This window comes from Pogona vitticeps, chromosome 2 (genome assembly GCF_051106095.1).
Source record: "Pogona vitticeps strain Pit_001003342236 chromosome 2, PviZW2.1, whole genome shotgun sequence".
NCBI classification, from domain to species: Eukaryota; Metazoa; Chordata; class Lepidosauria; order Squamata; family Agamidae; genus Pogona; species Pogona vitticeps.
The window spans coordinates 183,540,293-183,560,612 of NC_135784.1; the positions used below are offsets into that span (position 1 = coordinate 183,540,293).

At 45.7% G+C, this 20,320-nt stretch overlaps 1 protein-coding gene across 2 annotated transcripts in view; it reads right to left on the reverse strand.

The window, feature by feature from the left end:
* Positions 1–19,309, reverse strand: part of LOC110070232 (A.superbus venom factor 1) — a 124,942-nt gene extending 105,633 nt beyond the window's left edge. For both annotated transcript variants that reach the window (XM_072991548.2, XM_072991549.2), the window contains exons 1-3: positions 18,829–19,309; positions 17,369–17,561; positions 16,433–16,595 (exon numbers count right to left, since the gene is read on the reverse strand). In XM_072991548.2, the coding sequence (XP_072847649.2) occupies positions 16,433–16,595; positions 17,369–17,561; positions 18,829–18,899 (427 nt within the window). In that variant the 5' untranslated portion in view covers positions 18,900–19,309. The remainder of the gene's footprint in view (positions 1–16,432; positions 16,596–17,368; positions 17,562–18,828) is intronic.
* Between the last annotated feature and the right edge of the window lie 1,011 nt (positions 19,310–20,320).

The window sequence follows — 20,320 nt, forward strand, 5'->3', positions numbered from 1 at the left end:
GACCAATGGGAGTGCTGGAGGGGCGGAGTCACGAGATATAAGAGACTCAGCAGCAGGAGGGGAAGAGTTAGCGTAGATAGGAAGTTAGACAAAGTAAGAGTCAGGGAAATTGAAAGTTTTGGAGTTTGGGCAGGAGAGTGGTGGTTAAGAGGGATAAAGGAGAATGTTTAAGAGTTAACAGCACTGCTTGTTCTATCAACATCTGTAACAATAAACAATTTCTATTTGGTCTTTTTAAAATGACATATGGCCTGGACATCTACCATTAATAATAGATAATTACAGTATTATGAATTCAAGATGGCATTCTGATAGTCGGACGGGAGCGTTTCCCTGCCGCTTTGGTCTGTTTTTTGTTTGTTTGTTTGTTTGTTTTGGCTGCTTTGTTTTCATTATTCCTTTGAACTGCTCTCCCTCATCTGGTAAGCATCCTAGTGTTTGCTGAGCTGTTCCGGAGGCTGTTTTGGAAGGCAGGGAGGAGAGCTTGCTATGAGGCGGAGCCCGGCGCTGTGAGGCTTGTTCGGAGCCTGGTGTTGTGAGGCTCGGAAGAACCCAACTGCAGGCTTGGTGAGCCCGGCGCCAGGGGTTGAGAGACATAGCCCAGCGCTGCATGGCTTGGGAAAATCTCACCCCACGAAGCTTGGTGAGCCGGGTGCTAAAAGACTGAAAGGCGCAGAGAGGCTTGGTGGAATCTTGGAGCTGGGAAGCTCATTGGAGCCCAGCATCATGGGGCTCTGCCAGATGGTGGCTCCAGATGGTATTGGCAATGGTGGAGGCAGAGTGAGCTGAGGCGGCAGTGCTGTTGCTACTCATTCAATAAGCCTCCGGAACATTTGCTCTGTGAGTTCTGTGGTTCCGTTATCGACAATAGCCATAGAAATCGCTCTCCCTCACCTCTTCACTTGGTATGTTCAGTGAGGGTTTTTCGTCTGACCGCCTGCTGTGGAGAATGGCAACAGTGGCGCCTTTTTTCTTTCATTTCTCCTGCTACCTTTATTTCACCTTTTCATCATCGGACCATGCTTTGCTTGCAATCACTCCTCCCATAAACATATTCTAACAGCCTCCTTGGAAAAAATAAGATCAACAGCCAAATTGCAATGGGACAGGACCTGGTTGTGGAGGGACATCTTGGTTTTATATTATTTTATTTTATTTTTACTTTATTTTATTTCATTTTGTTTCACTTTACCCTGGTTCTTTTGACCTCACTCATCTTTATTAAACAAACTTATACTCTTACACTTAGAGGTAGGGTGGTCGGATGGGGGCCTCAAACTCAATTTCTTTAACTCAGGGGCCTCAAACTCAATTTACCTGGGGGCCGTTGGAGGCAGAGTCTGGGTGTGGCTGGGCTGCATCAGATTTTCCGCCAAGCGGAGCAAAAGCCTGAGGAAGCCGCCCAGAAGTTTCCTTAGCCCGGCTGGGCTCGGAGGGGGGGGCGTGCGAGCCCTCGTCGCCGGCCACAACCCCCTCTGGCTCCTTCTTCACTACCACCACCACCAGCAGCAGGAAGAAGAAGCAGAGAAGGGAGGAAGCACCGGCGACCGCCTAGCCGGGGGGGAGGAGAGCATGACATAATTTTTTTTAAAGCCCTCACAGAATTGCCTTGCCAAAGGAGAAAAGCCCCTGTCGGTACCCGCAAAATTAAACAGAACGGGGTGGGCCCCCCACAGGTGCGCGCACCCACGCATGCATGTGCGCACGCACACACAACACACACACACACAGAGGTCCGGCAACCTTCCTTTGAGGCCCCCCTCAAAAAAGGCGCACTCAGCAGCAGCAGCTACTCCACCACGACAGAGAAGCGAACGTTGTGAGGCGAGCCCAGGCAGCCTCCAGAGCGGAGGTGGCTGAAGCAGGATGAAGAGGAGGAGGAGGAAGCACCGCTCGGCGCTGAGGTGGCCACTGGCTGAGTTGGTGCTGGGGGTGCCGAGTGAGAAAGAGAGCCAGAGGGCCGCTTCCCTGGAAGAGGTGGTGGCGGCAGCTGCTGTTGGTGGCGCTGTTGGAAGTGGTCTTCGAGGACGGGCTGGGAGCGAGTTCCACTCTCAGGCATCACACGGCGGCGGCTCACTTGGGGAAAAGGGCTGGCAGCACGCCTCGCTCGCCGGCTCTCCCCCAAGACAGCGCCTCCTGCACCCTCCATCTGGAACTGCAGCCTACCAGCCAGCAGACAGGCAGGTGGGCAGGCTGGCAGGCAGCAGTTCCAGTTGGAGGGTGCAAGAGGCACTGTCTTGGGGGAGAGCCGGTGAGCGGAGTGAGGCTTTTTTTGACTCTTGACAGCAGAGGATGCGTGGGCAATTCAGGGGGGGCAGGCAAGGTGGGGGCCTCAAACTATCATCCTGCGGGCCACAAATGGCCCCTGGGCCGCATGTTTGAGACCCCTGGTTTAACTATACGAACTAGCTTACCCTACCCTAAGTTGCAATAATTATTTAAATGGTATTAATGTCTTGCTTATTTTTATTGATTCTAATTCAATTACTAGTGCGTAATTTATTTTGTTTATGTTAATTTGTTACTGTTAATTATTGTGTACTTATTCTTACCTTAATTGAGTTCTCTGCTACTGTTAGACTGTTTTGTGCTAGGAATGGAGAGGAAGGCCTGCCTACAAGTGGGGGCTTCAAGAACAGGTGATTATGGGTAGGGGAAGATATGGCGTAGGTACTATTTCCCATTCGAGGAAAATGGTCAACAATTGCCTGAAAGCTGTCCATTGTTCTGGCGCTGTTACCACCTACCAGGCTCAAGGTAGCCAGCTCAGTCGTCCCTCCACTCTAATTTTCGTGCTATTGAATGCCAGGTCTGTATCCAATAAAGCCCGCCTAAAACACGGTCTTATTCTGGAAAAGGATGCAGATCTGGCTTGCTTAACCGAGACGTGGATGGGTAGTGAAGGAGGTGTACTCCTGCCTCTGGCCTGTCCCTCCAGTTATGCTGTCCAGCACCAGGTTAGACCGGAGGCTTGGGGTGGGGAAGTTGCCATTGTTTATAAGAATACCCTTGAGGTTGTCAGGCTCTCTACTGTGGCGATGCCAGGCCTAGAGACCCTCCACCTGTTGATTGGGGCCAAGAATGGTATTGGGATTTATTTATTTATTTATTTATTTATTTATTTTATTTCTATCCCGCCTATCTGGTCATACTAGACCACTCTAGGCGGCTTACAATTAGAGCAACAATAAAATTATTAAAACATTACAAATAGACAAAAATGGAAATCAAAGAATATAAAAGAAAAATCGTCAGGGATTATCTGTTGGGAAAGCCTGCCTATACATCAGTGTTTTCAATTGTTTCTTAAAAATGCCCAGCGAGGGAGCCGCGCGACTCTCAGGAGGTAAGTTGTTCCAGAGGCGAGGAGCCACCACCGAGAAGGCCCGATTTCTGGTCTTCTCCTTCCGGGCCTCTCTCGGTGTCAGGCTCCTCAGCCTCACCTCCTGGCTCGCACGGGTGACACGGGTAGATCTAGGTGGGAGAAGGCGTTCCACCAAATATTGAGGTCCTAAACCGTTTAGGGCTTTGTAAGTAAGCATCAACACTTTGAAGTCGATGCGGAATCGGATGGGCAGCCAATGCAATGCGGCCAGAGTGGGCGAGATATGTTGGTATCTTCTCACTCCACTGAGTAATCTGGCCGCAGCATTCTGCACCACCTGTAGTTTCCGCAGCAGCCTCAAAGGTAGCCCCACGTAGAGTGCATTGCAGTGGTCTAATCTTGAGATTACAAGCGCATGTACCAAAGTGTTGAGAGCCCCCACATCAAGGTAGGGTCGCAGCTGGGCTATCCGCCGAAGATGGAAAAATGCGGTGCGGACCACGGACGCCACCTGGGTTTCCATAGTAAGCGCCGGGTCCAGATGAATCCCCAAGCTGCGAACTCCATCCCTGGCAGGCAGGGTCACTCCCCCAAAAATGAGGGAGTTTCCCAAATCCCCAACTGTGGGAGCGCCCACCCTCAGTACCTCCGTCTTGTCCGGGTTTAGCCTCAGCCCATTCTCCTGCATCCATTCCCGAACGGTCTCCAGGCAGCGCTGAAGGGACAGAACGGCATCTCCTGTAGTTGGAGAAAAGGAGATGTAGAGCTGCGTGTCATCCGCATATTGATGGCACAGGGCTCCACACCCCCTGATGACCCTCCCCAGCAGCCTCATATAGATGTTAAACAGCATTGGGGAGATGATCGACCCCTGTGGAACCCCACAATTGAGGCTCCACGGGGCCGAGACATTCTCCCCAAGCTGTACTCTCTGGGGACGGTCCTCCAAGAAGGAACGGAGCCAGGCAAATGCCCGGCCACCTATTCCCAACTCGGTGAGCCTCCCCAGGAGGATACCGTGGTCGATGGTATCGAAGGCCGCTGAGATATCGAGGAGGACCAGCAGAGACATTTTGCCTCTGTCGGCCTCCCTCAACAGGTCATCACACAGGGTGACCAATGCCGTCTCTGTTCCATGGCGCGGCCTGAAGCCCGATTGGAATGGATCCAGGGCATCTGTGTCATCCAGGAACGCCTGAAGCTGATCGGCCACCACCCTCTCGACTACCTTGCTTAAGAAAGAAACATTGGCGACGGGCCTATAATTGCCAATTTCGTCCGCCGCCAAACTAGGTTTCTTTCTTATGGGCCTAATGAGTGTATCCTTGAGGGCAGAGGGAAATCTGCCCTCAAGGAAAGACCCATTAATTATTACAGTAGCCCATTCCGTTGTTGAAGGCCTGGCTGCCTTGATTAGCCAGGCCGGGCAAGGGTCCAAAGAGGAGGTGGAAGCACGGCAGCGATCAAGCGTCCTGGCCACAGTGTCGGGCGAAACAGGCTGAAAGGAGTCAAAAATCACCGGACAAGACGGAGCGCTGGACATCTCAGCTCGACTCACTGTATTCAAAAAAGGGGAGAGGTCCCGGCGGATGGCCTCCACTTTAGATTTAAAAAATGCTGCAAATTGGTCCGGTGTAAAACTAGGGGGAGGCCTATCACCCGGGCCAATTCCGGATAGGTCACGTACTATACGGAATAATTCCGCCTGCTGATTAGACGCCTCGCTTATCCGGTTAGCGAGGTATGTTCGACTGGCAGCCTTTACCTTGGCCTGGTAAAGGTTAGTAGCGACCTTAACAGCTATGCGATTAAAAACCGTCGGGTCCTTTCTCCATTTGCGCTCTAGCCGTCTCCTGACCCGCTTCGACATCCGGAGATCCTGGTTAAACCAGGGCGCCGGGCGATCTCTGCGGCTGAGAGGGCGTTTAGGCGCGATCGTGTCTACGGCACTAGCCGCGGCTGTGAACCAGGCGTCAACCAGAGCCTCGACAGGAGCGCCAGCCAGGTCAGCCGTAACCCCTCTCATGGCATCCTGGAATCCAATCGGATCCAGTAGCCTTCGAGGGCGGACCATAACAATAGGTCCCTGCTCCCTGCGAGGGGGGAGAGCCATCTTGATGGTACACTTTATTAGGTGGTGATCCGACCATGACAGGGGGACCGACTCGAGGTCAGTCACCATCGGACCACTCTCGCTCCCATTGGTGGAAAAGACCAGGTCTAATGTGTGGCCGCCCACGTGTGTAGGGCCGTTGACATGCTGGGACATGTTCAAGAAGGCCATGGTCTCCAAGAACTCAAGAGCTGGTCCGGACGTTTCTGCCCCCGCATGCACGTTGAAGTCCCCCAGGACTAGTAGTCTCGGGGAACCCAGCAGTGCCGCGGAGACAAAGTCCACCAGCTCCGGTAGGGAAATGGCTGGGTCGCGGGGAGCACGGTAACCCAGCAAGATCCCAATACCGTCCCTGGCCCCAATCCACACGTGGAGAGCCTCAAGACCCGGCTTTACCACCGAGGAGCGCCTAACCACCTCCAAGGTGGACTTATAGAGGATGGCTACTCCCCCTCCCCGTCCCTCCAGTCTACCCTGGTGTTGGACAGCATAACCAGGCGGACAAATAAGAGCTAGGGGGGGACCCCCCTCTCCGCCAATCCATGTTTCCGTTATGCAGGCCAGGTCTGCATCTTCCTCCAAGATAAGATCATAAATCAGTTGGGTTTTATTAGATACAGACCTGGCGTTCAACAACACCAGGCGTAGAGTAGAGGGCCGGCTGGTCTGGCTACCTCGATATTGGGGGTTGGTTTCCGTCTCAGAACAAGGAACAGCCTGTAAACATCTGTTCATAGTTCTTCTGACACGAGTAGGGACGGATCCAACGCCATATCGCCCTCTACCCGTAATCACAGTGATGTTTTGTGGCCCCTCGCTGGGAGGGCAGGCACCCCATTCCATGACGAGAAGAGAAATAAAAAGAAAAGGGGAAAGAAAAAACTAATAACTTAATTCAAATATACAAAAAAGGATAGTACAATAAAAAGCTAAAGTAAGTACATCAATAAAAACATATAAACCAGCAGTACCAAACTTAATAATAATTAAATTAAGTTAAACAAAAATAGTAACTTAAAAAATAAATACTAATGAGAAAAAATCACAATAGCTATCCCCCACATATATTAAAATTGGACTTAATGCTATTAAGTCAGATGTTCTTCGTGCAAAAAGGAATAGCAGCAGCAACAGCGGTGACGGGGACCAGGCGAGAGATGAAATTTGCGCCACCATTTCCTCCTACGGGAAACGTCTCTCACTCAGTGAGCTGTAGGGGCTGATGTTCTTCGGCTCCCCTGGGTGCAGGCACGCTGGTCTGGTGGGACCCTAGAAGCAGCACTGACTTAAAAGCCTTCTTACCCCTTGAGCCAGGTGGCTGATGTTGGAAAGGGGGAGGCAGCCAGAAGCAACAGGGCCCAATCCTGCAGAGCAGAGGAAGACCTAGCCGGCTCTCTTGACAAAAAAGGCTGGCAGCTACTCAGCTACAAACCCACTGTCTCTCACTCAGTGAGCTGTAGGGGCTGATGTTCTTCGGCTCCCCTGGGTGCAGGCACGCTAGTCTGGTGGGACCCTAGAAGCAGCACTGACTTAAAAGCCTTCTTACCCCTTGAGCCAGGTGGCTGATGTTGGAAAGGGGGAGGCAGCCAGAAGCAACAGGGCCCAATCCTGCAGAGCAGAGGAAGACCTAGCCGGCTCTCTTGACAAAAAAAGGCTGGCAGCTACTCAACTACAAACCCACTGTCTCTCACTCAGTGAGCTGTAGAGGCTGATGTTCTTCGGCTCCCCTGGGCGCAGGCACGCTGGTCTGGTGGGACCCTAGAAGCAGCACTGACTTAAAAGCCTTCTTACCCCTTGAGCCAGGTGGCTGATGTTGGAAAGGGGGAGGCAGCCAGAAGCAACAGGGCCCAATCCTGCAGAGCAGAGGAAGACCTAGCCGGCTCTCTTGGCAAAAAAGGCTGGCAGCTACTCAACTACAAACCCACTGTCTCTCACTCAGTGAGCTGTAGGGGCTGATGTTCTTCGGCTCCCCTGGGCGCAGGCACGCTGGTCTGGTGGGACCCTAGAAGCAGCACTGACTTAAAAGCCTTCTTACCCCTTGAGCCAGGTGGCTGATGTTGGAAAGGGGGAGGCAGCCAGAAGCAACAGGGCCCAATCCTGCAGAGCAGAGGAAGACCTAGCCGGCTCTCTTGGCAAAAAAGGCTGGCAGCTACTCAACTACAAACCCACTGTCTCTCACTCAGTGAGCTGTAGGGGCTGATGTTCTTCGGCTCCCCTGGGCGCAGGCACGCTGGTCTGGTGGGACCCTAGAAGCAGCACTGACTTAAAAGCCTTCTTACCCCTTGAGCCAGGTGGCTGATGTTGGAAAGGGGGAGGCAGCCAGAAGCAACAGGGCCCAATCCTGCAGAGCAGAGGAAGACCTAGCCGGCTCTCTTGACAAAAAAAGGCTGGCAGCTACTCAACTACAAACCCACTGTCTCTCACTCAGTGAGCTGTAGAGGCTGATGTTCTTCGGCTCCCCTGGGCGCAGGCACGCTGGTCTGGTGGGACCCTAGAAGCAGCACTGACTTAAAAGCCTTCTTACCCCTTGAGCCAGGTGGCTGATGTTGGAAAGGGGGAGGCAGCCAGAAGCAACAGGGCCCAATCCTGCAGAGCAGAGGAAGACCTAGCCGGCTCTCTTGACAAAAAAGGCTGGCAGCTACTCAGCTACAAACCCACTGTCTCTCACTCAGTGAGCTGTAGGGGCTGATGTTCTTCGGCTCCCCTGGGTGCAGGCACGCTGGTCTGGTGGGACCCTAGAAGCAGCACTGACTTAAAAGCCTTCTTACCCCTTGAGCCAGGTGGCTGATGTTGGAAAGGGGGAGGCAGCCAGAAGCAACAGGGCCCAATCCTGCAGAGCAGAGGAAGACCTAGCCGGCTCTCTTGGCAAAAAAGGCTGGCAGCTACTCAACTACAAACCCACTGTCTCTCACTCAGTGAGCTGTAGGGGCTGATGTTCTTCGGCTCCCCTGGGCGCAGGCACGCTGGTCTGGCATACCGTGCTCCCCACGATCTAGCCACCTCCTTGCTGGAGCTAACTTACTTCATCTCCATGGCTCTGTTGGGATCCCAGAGAATGATTGTCTTGTCTTCCTAAACACCCTCTCCACCACAGAGCCTGACCAGCACCTTGGTTTAATCACCAGCTGCGGGCTATGAAGTGGAATAGGAGAAGGCTAGACAGTGTTTGGAGCCAGAACCTGACGGAAAATAACTTAAAAGCTGCCAAGGTCATGTCTAACCTCTACCTTGCTAAGGTAGAGGCTGCTAGTAAAGCCTACTTCACTGTCTAGATAAGCAAAGCATCCAATCAGCAGATGGAACTTTTCCATATAGTACACAACTTATCCGGAATTGGCCGCAACAAATGGCCTCCGTCTAGCATTTCTTCTGACCAATTCGCAGGATTTTAAAAATCAAACGTGGAGGCCTTCCGCCGGCATCTTGCACCCTATTTGAAAACAGTGGATCGAGCTGAGACATCCTGCACAGTGCCTTGTCCATTGGCAATCACTCAGTTTCAACCTGTGACATCTGCAGAGGTGGACAAGGTGGCTGACCAGCTTTAGGCTCTCTTGGATGAAACCGATGCCCTGGATCCATTTCAGTCAGGCTTCAGGCCACACCACAGCACAGAAATGTCATTGGTCACCCTGCTGGATGACCTACTTAGGGAGGCCGACAGGGGCAAAATGTTCTTGTTCATCCTCCTTGATATCTCAGCTGCCTTTGATACCGTCAACTACAGTATCCTCCTGGGGAGGCTCTCCAAGGTGGGGATTGGTGGCCTTTCACTTGGCTCCGGTCCTTCTTGGAGGGCCATCCCCAGAGAGTGCGGCTTGGGGAGAGTCTATTGGCCTCATGGTCCATCAGTTGTGGGGTCTTGCAGGGTTCGATCATCTCCCCAATACTGTTTAACATCTATATGAGGCTGTGGGGTGGTGGTCATCTGGCGATGTGGAGCTTTGTGCCACCAATATGCTGATGGCATCCAGCTCTACATCTCCTTTTTTCCATCTGCAGTGGATGCCGTTCCATCCTTTGGGCGCTGCCTGGAGGCTGTTCTGCAATGGATGCAGTCAAATGGACTAAGGTTGAACCTGGAAAAGATGGAGGTCCTGCGAGAGGGGAGTCCTGATTTCAGTGGTTTGGGGAACTCCCTCTCTTTTGGGGAGTGACTTTCACCACAAAGAATTTGGTTCGCAGTCTGGGGGTCCATCTTGACACGGCGCTTATCATGGAGACCCAGGTAGCATCCATGGTTCAGTCTGCCCACTTACATCTTTGGTGGATCACCCAGCTGCATGCCTATCTAGACACTGGGGTGCTCACCATGCTCGTCCATGCACTTGTAGTCTCAAGAATAGACTACTGTAACACTCTCTACATGGAGCTTCCTTTGAGACTGATGCAGAAGCTTCAGATGATCCAGAACACGGTGGCCAGGCTATTAACATGGTTGAAAAGATTTCACCATATTTCCCCCACTTTGGTCACCTTACACTGGCTACCTATCCGCTTCCACATTGATTTCAAAGTGTTAACCATTATATACAAATCCCTTAACGGTTTAGGACCTCAATACCTGGCAGAGCGCCTTCTTCTGCCCAGTTCTACACGTATCACCTGTAATCAACTGGTGGCAGCTGAGGGGCATGTAGTGTGAGCTCTTAGTTTGGTGAAATAAGCAGGGGCCACATGAGAATCGTGAGTATTGGTCAAACAGTCAATGCATTCTGGGTAAAAACCTAAATTTGAGTCCTAGGACTTGATGGTATTATTTCCCAATGTAACTAATGCCATTGCCAACCATGACCAGTAGATATTTTCCTATATTATCTATTAATCTCTCTGTCCAATGATAACTGTCTACCCAAGTAATCATTTTGCTTCAGGCTGATACATTATCATGTAGTCAACATACCTTTTAGAAAAACTTCTCACTTTCTATTCTTACCGAATTTCCTGCTATTAACAGCCCCAGTATACTGACCCTCTGGGATCTATTTTCTTATGCAAAAGTTCCTTCTAAATATTATTTTCCCTTTTTGTCACAATGATACCCTTCGACCCAAAGAACATTGCTCTCATCATTGATTTATTCTCAATGGCTTTTCTGATGCCATCGGTGTACATTATTAAGTTACCTCATAGCTGTTGAGGAGGGAAACTGCCCTGAACTTGGATAGGCCCAGAAAAGAGAAAGGCTGGTCTACACTGTAGGCTCTAAGTTGGGCCATCCTGTCTGTGAAATTTTAACATATCTATTTACAGCTGCAAGCCAGGCACTTGATATACTGCTGATCTACAGCCAAAATGCTTCTAAAATAAATGTAGTAAATCTTTACTAATGCTGGGTTACTGAGAATGAAAATAATGCTTAAAATTGTTGATTGGATCTAGCTTTCAAGATATGCTACTAGTCAGTATATACAACCCTTGACTTGGGAATGATGGAAAACAACAAATGGTGGAAAGGGAAGGGATCACCATTAGAGATGGGGGTATTCGCATACAAATACAAATACCCCCACACAGGTGGACAAAGTGAGGGGCTGGCCCCCTGGGGCCGGACTGTCTACTCACCCTTCTGCTGCTGCAGCAGGCTCTGTGCTCCCTTCCTATCTCGCCAGAGCTCACAGTCGACTAGCCACTCTTCGACCTGGCAGGGAGGCTCATCGTCACAAGCTCCAGAGTAATAGGACAGGGGCGTGGAGCCTGCAGCAGCACTGGAATGGTGAGTGGACAGTCCCTCGTTATGTCCACCTGTGCGGGGGTATTGGTATACGAATACTCCCATCTCCAATTGCAATTTAAACCAGAAATGACGAAAATACATCTTTGACTGGTTCTATGAATAAATCTATTACTGGGTTTGGATAATACTTGCTTTTTAGGCAGAACAATTTTAGTCTGCAACAATATTAGTGGTGTGACGACAACCCTCAACATTGTTCACAATCCAGAAGAGTGGAGACTTATTCATCAAAGAAAAGTCTTAACGCTGGCAATGTTTTATCATCAATTCCAGTTGGTCATGCAGTCCATATGAAGGAATCATACAACAACATAAAACAACTTTTGAGGTGCATAAACTATGATCAACATCCATGGCACCTTAGTGGCTATATGAAGGTTGTTGCTCTCTTGCTTGGTCTGCAGACTGAATACACAAGGTACTGCTGTTTGCTCTGTGAAACAGATAGTTGTGCAAGAGATTCCTACTGCATCCTGAGAGACTGACCACTGTAACAGTCAATGGAGCCTTGGAGAAAAAGTGTTGAGCATCAACCACTTGTTGAATCAAAGAAGATTTTGTTACCACTATTACACATCTAGCTGGGTCTGATGAAGAACTTTTTAAGGCCATGGACAAAGCACAGGCAGTTCTCAAGTATGTCCATGGAAACTTTCCAAGGTTAAGTGAAGCTAAGGTAATGGAAGATTTCTTTGTTGGTCCTTAAATTCTTGAACTCCTTCAAGATGATGCATTTGACCATACATTGTGGGGCAAGGAAAAGAAGGCATGGAGAGCCTTCCAATTAGTGGCAATACATTTTCTTTGGAAATGGCAGACAACTACCGGTTGCTGGTGGAAAACTTCCTCACGGCATAGAAAAGACTTTGCTGCAACATGTCACTAAAGATACAAGGATAAGGAAGGGAAGGAAACCTTCAAACAGAAAAAAAATTAAAGAAATAGCAAAAAAATATGATAATTTATATAAGAAAAAAGAAATATTGATGCCTCAACAAGAAACATTTTTTGAAGGAATCCTTCCCTGGAAATTCTCAGAACAGCAGTTAAAAAAATTGAATAATCCTATAGCAATTAATTAAATAATGGAAGCTTGGAAAAAACAGAAAAATAGTAAGACACCTGGACCAGATGGGCTGCCAGCAGAATATTACAAAGCCTTACAGGAAGAATTGATACCATATTTCCAAAAATTAATAGAAGTTATTGAGGTAGGTGGAAAAATCCCTGAATTATATCAAGAAGCCCATATATCTTTAATACACAAAACAGGAACGGAAAGGAACCAAATCAAGAATTACAGACCAATTTCTCTTTTTGAACATGAATTATAAGATTTTTGCCAATCAACTGAAAAAAGGCTTTAATCTCAATGGTGCATAAAGATGAGACTGGCTTTCTTCCCAAACGCAATAGGGACAAATATAAGAACAGTAATAGATATAGTGCAATATTATGAAGCACACCTAGAAAAACAAATGATGTTGATATTTTTGGATGCAGAGAAGGTCTTTGATAATGTGAACAAACTTCATGTTGATCCAATTAAAATGATGAGACTTCAAGGAAGTTTCTTTCAAGCAGTGGAATCAATTTATTTACAATAAAAGCAAGAGTTAAGATTAACGGTCAAATTTCAGAAGAGATTCAAATTCAACAAGGTACAAGACAAGGATGTCCCTTATCACCTCTAATCTTTATTTTGACTTCAGAAATATTAGACAAATAAGGAGAGATCCCAAAATTAGAAGGTTAAAAATAAAAGGAGAAGAACATAAATTACAAGCTTCTGATGATTTGGTACTATTATTAGAAAACCTGGAGGAATCGATTAGAGAAATAATAACTACAATTGAGAACTTTGGAGCAGTTTTAGGACTTAAATTAAATTATGAAAAAACCAAATTCTTGACAAACAATATGACACAAGAAGAAGCAAAGAAATTAGAAATGGAAACAGGATTTGAACATATGTCAAAAATCAAATACTTGGGAATACATATTACAAAAAAAAACCCAAGCACTTTGTTGAAAGATAATTATCTTCCAATACTTCAAAAACTTGAAACTTGGGGCAAATTACAACTCTCATTGCTGGGCAGAATTGCTACTGTAAAGATGAATATCTTGCCAAAGCTGTTGTTCCTATTCCAAAATTTACCAATATTGTTGAATTATAACTATCTTAAGGAAGTAGATGCCGTGCTTTCTACGTTTATATAGCAAGCTAAAAAGCCAAGAATATAATTTAAAGTTCTGCAGGACTTAGAAGAAAGAGGAGGAATGGGCTTACCAAATTGTTTACTATACTATAAGGCTTCTGCATTGAACTGGATAAAGGAATGGATTACATTGCAAGATCAAGCACTTTTAAAACTGGGAGGACATAACCTAAGTTTAGAATGGCATGCATATACATGGTATGGCAGGGGCAAAGATCAAACAACTTTTCTTGAGCATATTGTAAGGAAAGCACTGTACCAGGTTTGGCAAAGTTTCCATGAGCAATTGTATTAAAAAAATCCCAATCTGGGTAGCACCATTGGAAACATTTACTCAACCTACCTTAATGGTGGAAGAATGGAGCTATACGTATAAAGATCTATTAATCAAAGGAAATAAATGGGTTTACAAACAGACTGATGGTCAATGTTAAAATTAGAATCAAGGTTTAAAAAAGATAAAACAGGGGGCTTTTATGAGGGGAAGGCACAGGTGGATGAATTATGGATTTATACTAGTGATAAAATTATACAAAAAGCATACTTTTTTAGAATATAATATAGAGCAGAGGTCGTCAACCCCCAGTTCGGGGCCTGGTACCAGTCTGTGGCCTGAGCCAGACTGGGCCGTAAAGACAGACCTCCTGGGGTGGTGTAGCGGACACACTGAAGCCTCTAATATCTCAGGCCTCCAGGAGGTGCCCACTCTTCTTCTTCAGTTGCTGCCACCAATCTTATTCAAATATAAAATAAAAACAAGTGTTGTTTCAAAAACAAAACTGTGTTTATTGATTTAATAAAATAAAGTAAATCACAATATGTAAACCAAGTTCTTTCTCTCACTGACACACACAGACTTTTCCCTCACTGACTATTTGGCACACAGGCACACAGACACTCTTCACTAACTCTCTCTCAAAACTTTCTCCCTAATCTCCCTCAAACACCATACACCCCTCTATATATTCCAGCTCCTCCCCCTTCTGTACCACCTTCCGTCCCCTCATTGGCTGATGTCCCACTGCCCAACTGTGACAGACAGGTGAGGGCAGGGCTGAATGCTACAGGTGGCCCCACACACACTCCCCCCCACAGAAGCTTTGCACACACATGCGCATGCCAGCGCCGGCGTGTGCACTCCCCCACCCCTTTCACGCATGCACCTGAGTGCCCACATGAAGGGGTGGGGGAGTGATTGTATGTGCGCTGGCACACGTGCACACACTCCCCACAACTTTGCACCCACGTGAAGGTGTGTGCTCCTTCGTGCATGCACACAAGGGCGGGGGTGCCCCACCTTCCTCAGCTGGTCTGTGGTCCTGAAAAGGTTGGTGACTGCTGACGTAGAGGATGAAAGGGTAAAAACAGTGATGATTAAATGGGCACAAAATTTTGGTTACAATATAAACATAGACGATTGGACTCGAATGTGGAATGAAAACTATAGATGGCTCAAACCAGTAAATTTGAGAGAAAATGATTTAAACATGTTCCATAGATGGTATTGTACACTTGTAAAACTAGCAAAAATGGTTCCCGGGTCTCACAATTCATGTTTGAAATGTTCTCAGCAATTAGGAACTTATTTTCATATGTGGTGGACATGCGACAAAGCAAAAAGCTTTTGGAGACAGATAAAAGATATCTCACAAGAAATACAACGATCAGAAATGTGTTTATTGAATACAATGCCAGAAATTGTTGATAAAAAAATTAAATATATGTTGCTCCATATATTTACAGCTGCAAGGCTGATTTGGGCCCAAATGTGGAAAACTCTACTTAAAAAAATACTAGACATTGCAGAAATAGATAGATTGTCAGAGACCTTACATGAGAACCCGAGAATATATGATAAAGAAAGCTGAAAATGTTTTATGATTGGGCCCAGAAACAGATATGAGTAGAGAAAATAAGTGGAGATTATGGATTTTAGTATTGTATCAGAGTTATGATGTCAAATGCATATTGGATACTGAATGAAAGCAAATACTTCCCTGTGTTTATGTGTTTTGTTTTACCTCATTTTCCCTTCCTGTTGTTGTATTTTATGATGGTTGCTTGTTGTTGTGTTATATAATAATAAAAATAATTTTTTTTTAAAAAAGATACATTTTTGGCACTCTAGTTTTTTTCCACCAAAATGTAGAACAGTGAGTGATGAGCAGTTTCACCAGGACATTGCAACAATTGAGAAATGCTATCAGGGCAAATGAAGCTCGCCCATGAATGCTTGCAGACTATTGCTGGGCAGTGACAAGAGATATTCCATTTACTGAATATGAGAAACAAGCCAAGAAGCGCTGCATAGACACTGAATAGGATTAAACTATGTTACCCATCACATCCTGGGAAATAGAAGGGGAAGATATGGAGGCAGTGACAGATTTTGTTTTCTTGGGTTCCATGATCACTGCAGATGGAGACAGTAGCCACGAAATTAGAAGACGCCTGCTTCTTGGGAGGAAAGCAATGACAAACCTTGACAGCATCTTAAAAAGCAGAGACATCACCTTGCCAACAAAAGTCCAATTAGTCAAAGCTATGGTTTTTCCTGTCGTGATGTATGGAAGTGAGAGCTGGACCATAAAGAAAGCTGACCACCAAAGAACTGATGCCTTTGAATTGTGGTGCTGGAGGAGGCTCTTGAGAGTCCCCTGGAGTGCAAGGAGAACAAACCTATCAATTCTAAAGGAAATCAACCCTGAGTGCTCACTAGAAGGACAGATCCTGAAGCTGAGGCTCCAGTACTTTGGCCATCTAATGAGAAGAAAAGACTCCCTGGAAAAGACTCTGATATTGGGAAAGTGTGACGGCAAGAGGAGAAGGGGATGACAGAGGATGAGATGGCTGGACAGTGTCTGCGAAGCAACAAACATGAATTTGTCACAACTACGGGAGGCAGTGGAAGACAGGAGGGCCTGGCATGGTCAGGTCCATGGGGTCACAAAGAGTCGGACACGACTAAATGACTAGACTACGATGTTACCCATTCCCACATACGCTTACAGGTGGAATCAACAGGAGGCTCTTACCTGGTGATCCAGGAGTATAGATGGTTTTATCTGTCTGGATGAAGATATACCCCATCTGGTAGGAGACTAGAACCACCTTCTCCAGAGAGAAGTGAGTAGAGATGGCGTGGACAACAACATATGTCTTTTTCCTGGAATCCTTCTTGAGGTCTCTTGCGGAGAGCTGTGTGGAAAGATCAGGAACAAGAGAAGTAAATTATTCTGGCCTCTACCAGCATAACTAACAATGTCACAGAAGCTGTATATTGGTATTTGCTAAGGGTGAATTTTAGAGCAGTTTTAGGAGTTGTGGCCATATTAGTCTGTGCAAGCATTTCAACAAGAAAGAGAAAACAAAACAAAAAGCAAGAAACACAAAACAAAACAAAAGCAGAAAAAGACATTGTAGCGCTTTAAAGACCGATTGCTATGTTTTCATGTAAGCTTTTATGGAAAATTGGCCACTTCTTCAGACATATCAGTAAAATACAGAGACTACACTGAAAAATATTCACTTGTTTGAGCACTTGACTTTCAGCACACACCTCAGGAGCAAATATATTTGCAAGAACAGTGCAAAAATGCATATGCACAGGTCCTGTGGAAGGGACAATGGACAAAGCAGAGGAATGAGAAGGTGGCTGACAGGTCCTATTTGCTCCAACAATCAGGTTGGGGAAAGGAGCTTGCATTTTATTGGGAGGCCTAGAGACAAGACTTGGCTGGCTGGCGGGCAAGTTTGGGGAAACTACCAAGCTTGAGATTCTAACAAGACTTCCCCCCCCCCCGTTTCCCCCCTTTTTTTACATGGAGAAATTGGCTTTCTAAGCACTTCTTTGCTGTAATATTATTGTAACACGACTTTCAATATTACAAAGTTGATCTGAGGGCACACTTCAGAACTATTAGCTACAAGTTAGAAGACAGTAAAAGCGTTTATAACCATACCAAACACACCTTTATGAATGGAGTTGCTATCATGCCATTTTCTGGCTTCAGGGAAGCTTTGATCCAGTAGAAGTTGTTCCTCTTGTGAGGGAAATCTAGGACGGTGATTGTTACCTCTATTTCAGCATTGAGTCCATGAGCCTCCACCACAACCTGCTCTTCGCTGTCTATCCTCAAGACACTGGGGGTGATGAGGGAGAAGCTATACAGAGAAAGAATTGATGTGTTGAGGTTTGTGTTAATATTATTAGATTACAATTCCATGCTACACCTTTGGGTCCTCTTGTTTTAGAAAAGACAAGAAACCAATGCTTTAATTAAGCATAAAAACTATAAATACAGACAGAACAGGCCTTGTTCCATAGGCCTTTCTTCATGGTGCCCTGAATACTCTGTTGCTTTTCTTCTGTCACACTGGCTTTCTCTAGGGCCAGATACACTTAGCATTGTTTCAGAAGAGGTGCTCTCCCAAGTGGTTCACCACTTTGCCATAGAGTATAGTTTTCTTCACCTCGTGTCTTGTGTTTAGCATGCTCTGTTTTATGATTAGCCATTGGGAGGTAAACATAGGTTTAACTTACAAGTCTGATTACAACGGCTATATGAAGGTATCCACAGGAAGCAGCTGAATGTAGAGCTATTTAAAGAAAATATGAGATACGTGGTTTGAAGTACTGATAATCCCTTTCTAAGTAATATGTTGCTAAGTTAGAAAAGTTATAGGGGAATACTGAGCCCACCAAATTCTCCTTTGAGTCTGGTGGTAGAATTAAGAAATTTCCCAAAAAATCTGAAAAGGAAGCTTTAAAAAGCTATTAAACGAGCAGTGGGATTAGAATAAAAGACTGGTTATGGAAGATGTATAATAGAGGGTGAATAAGAGAAATACTGGGAGATGAGAGATTTGCACGATTGAATACACTTCTAACTGAAAACTGAAGCAAGGAATGGAGAAGAGGGCAGATTAATTACGGTAATTTGACAAATTATTGAAAAAAGAGAGAAGGTAGAAATTAATAAAAATGGAAAGGGGATAATAAGCGTAATATAAGAAATGTTAATACAGGGTTGTTGTTCTTTCAAAAGCACGGCTTCAACCTTTTCTAAAACAAACAAAGAATTAATCTCCACCACAGAAGTTCCTGGCTGGCCCTGTCCTTAGACAGTGAAGTGCCCCACTTTGTGCCACAAATTTGGCATGAAAAGCTGCCAACTGGAGATATTATTTGTGACTATTCAGATTTTGTGGCTCTGGGCACCAAAATGTTTAGACACCTAAGGAGAAATTCACTGTCTTTGAGCCTTTCCCAAATCCCTGCTAAAAGGAGCAGAATCTTCCATTTGATGGATCTCTTGCAGCACAGAACTTCAGAAGAGAAATGCAGAGAACATTTTCCTGAAGAAAACATTTTTTCTGGGTTAAGAAACAGAAAAACAGGGTGGGCCACTGATGTGTATCTTCTACTTACAGCTGGCTGTGAGATGGAGCTGGAAAACAGACCAGGAGAGCAGCTACCAGGTAGAGAGCCTTCCCCTCCATCGTGATGTGGAGGGTCAGCAGAAGCAGGCAGGACTTTGGTATTTATTCAAAGAGCGCTCTTCAAGGCAGGCCCTATTGCAATAGCTCCATGTTTAATCAGTATATGGGGAGGAGTTTGTGGAATCTAATAATTTCTGAAGCAACCATGAAGCTGTCAAAACACACAGAGGTTTCTTTGTCTTTTTAACAGCCTCACCAACACCATATCTCTGTGCAGTCTTTAAAATGGTACAAAGAAATGATGCAATATGAAAACATCATTTGATCTGGGTCTATTTTAACCTGGCTAATGCATGCACTCCTCTGGGAGATTTACAAATTGAAACTTTAAAAAATCCCACAGACCTAAATCCAAAAACCTATGGCAATATGGTGATTTTTAAAAATGATACCAAAAAAAGAGAGAGAAAAGAAAAGGGAAAAATAATAATATTAACAGCATCTGGGGGACTCCACTGTATAGCACCAACCACATTTTAAACAGCATTTTATTTTTTGTTAACATTTTAGAATGTGAACGCTACTCGTTTTATTCCCACGAGCATGGTCTCTGGTTTCATTTCAAATTCAACATTCAGAATCTTTTGCATTTTGGAATGTATTTCCAAAAATTGTTTTCTCTTTTTGCAAGTCGACCACGCGTGGTAGTATGTATCTTCAGCTTCTGGGCACTTCCACAGAGACTCAAATAAATGTTGCCCATGTTTTTTATGTTTTTGGAGTTATATACCATCACTAATGCATTTTAAACCAGTTTTCTCTCAAAGTTTGACTTGCAGTGAATGTTATATTTGTTGTCCATACCCCTCCCATTGAAAGAAGGTTATCACTTTCCCTAGAGTCTGCATCCTCTTTAGCATATTGATTTTTAAGTGGCTCAATTTCTCTTTCAAATTGAAGGAATAGTTTGTATACTTGGCCTAATATCTGCTTGTTTTTTGCATAATTATTATCTTGTGTAGCCTCTTTATATCTTGACATTAATTTAAGATAAGATGGCCAGCTTATCTTTTTTTTTCCTTCTTCAATTATTCCTTGCCAAGATTTGATTCCGCCCTGTGACTCTCTCATCTCCTGAAAGGTTATAAGGGCATGTATTGTTCCCTCTTGCTTGTTGAAATAGGCATCCATAGGAGCCCTTATCAGTGATGTTGTTGGACTGATCTTCAATTTTAAGGAATCCCATGTTTTTAACAGGCTGTCCCTGATTATGTGTTTATAGTGGGATTTATTTATTTTTGCATTCATAACTTGTTGTGTAGACTTTAACATTGATCAGTGGATTCCAGCTTCTTTAACCTGTCATTTGGATTTTTTGATCCAGTCTACAATCCACACTAAACCTGCAGCTTGACAACATAATTTAACATTAGGCACAGCCAATCCTCCTCTTTTCTTATCATCTTGTTATACTATAAATC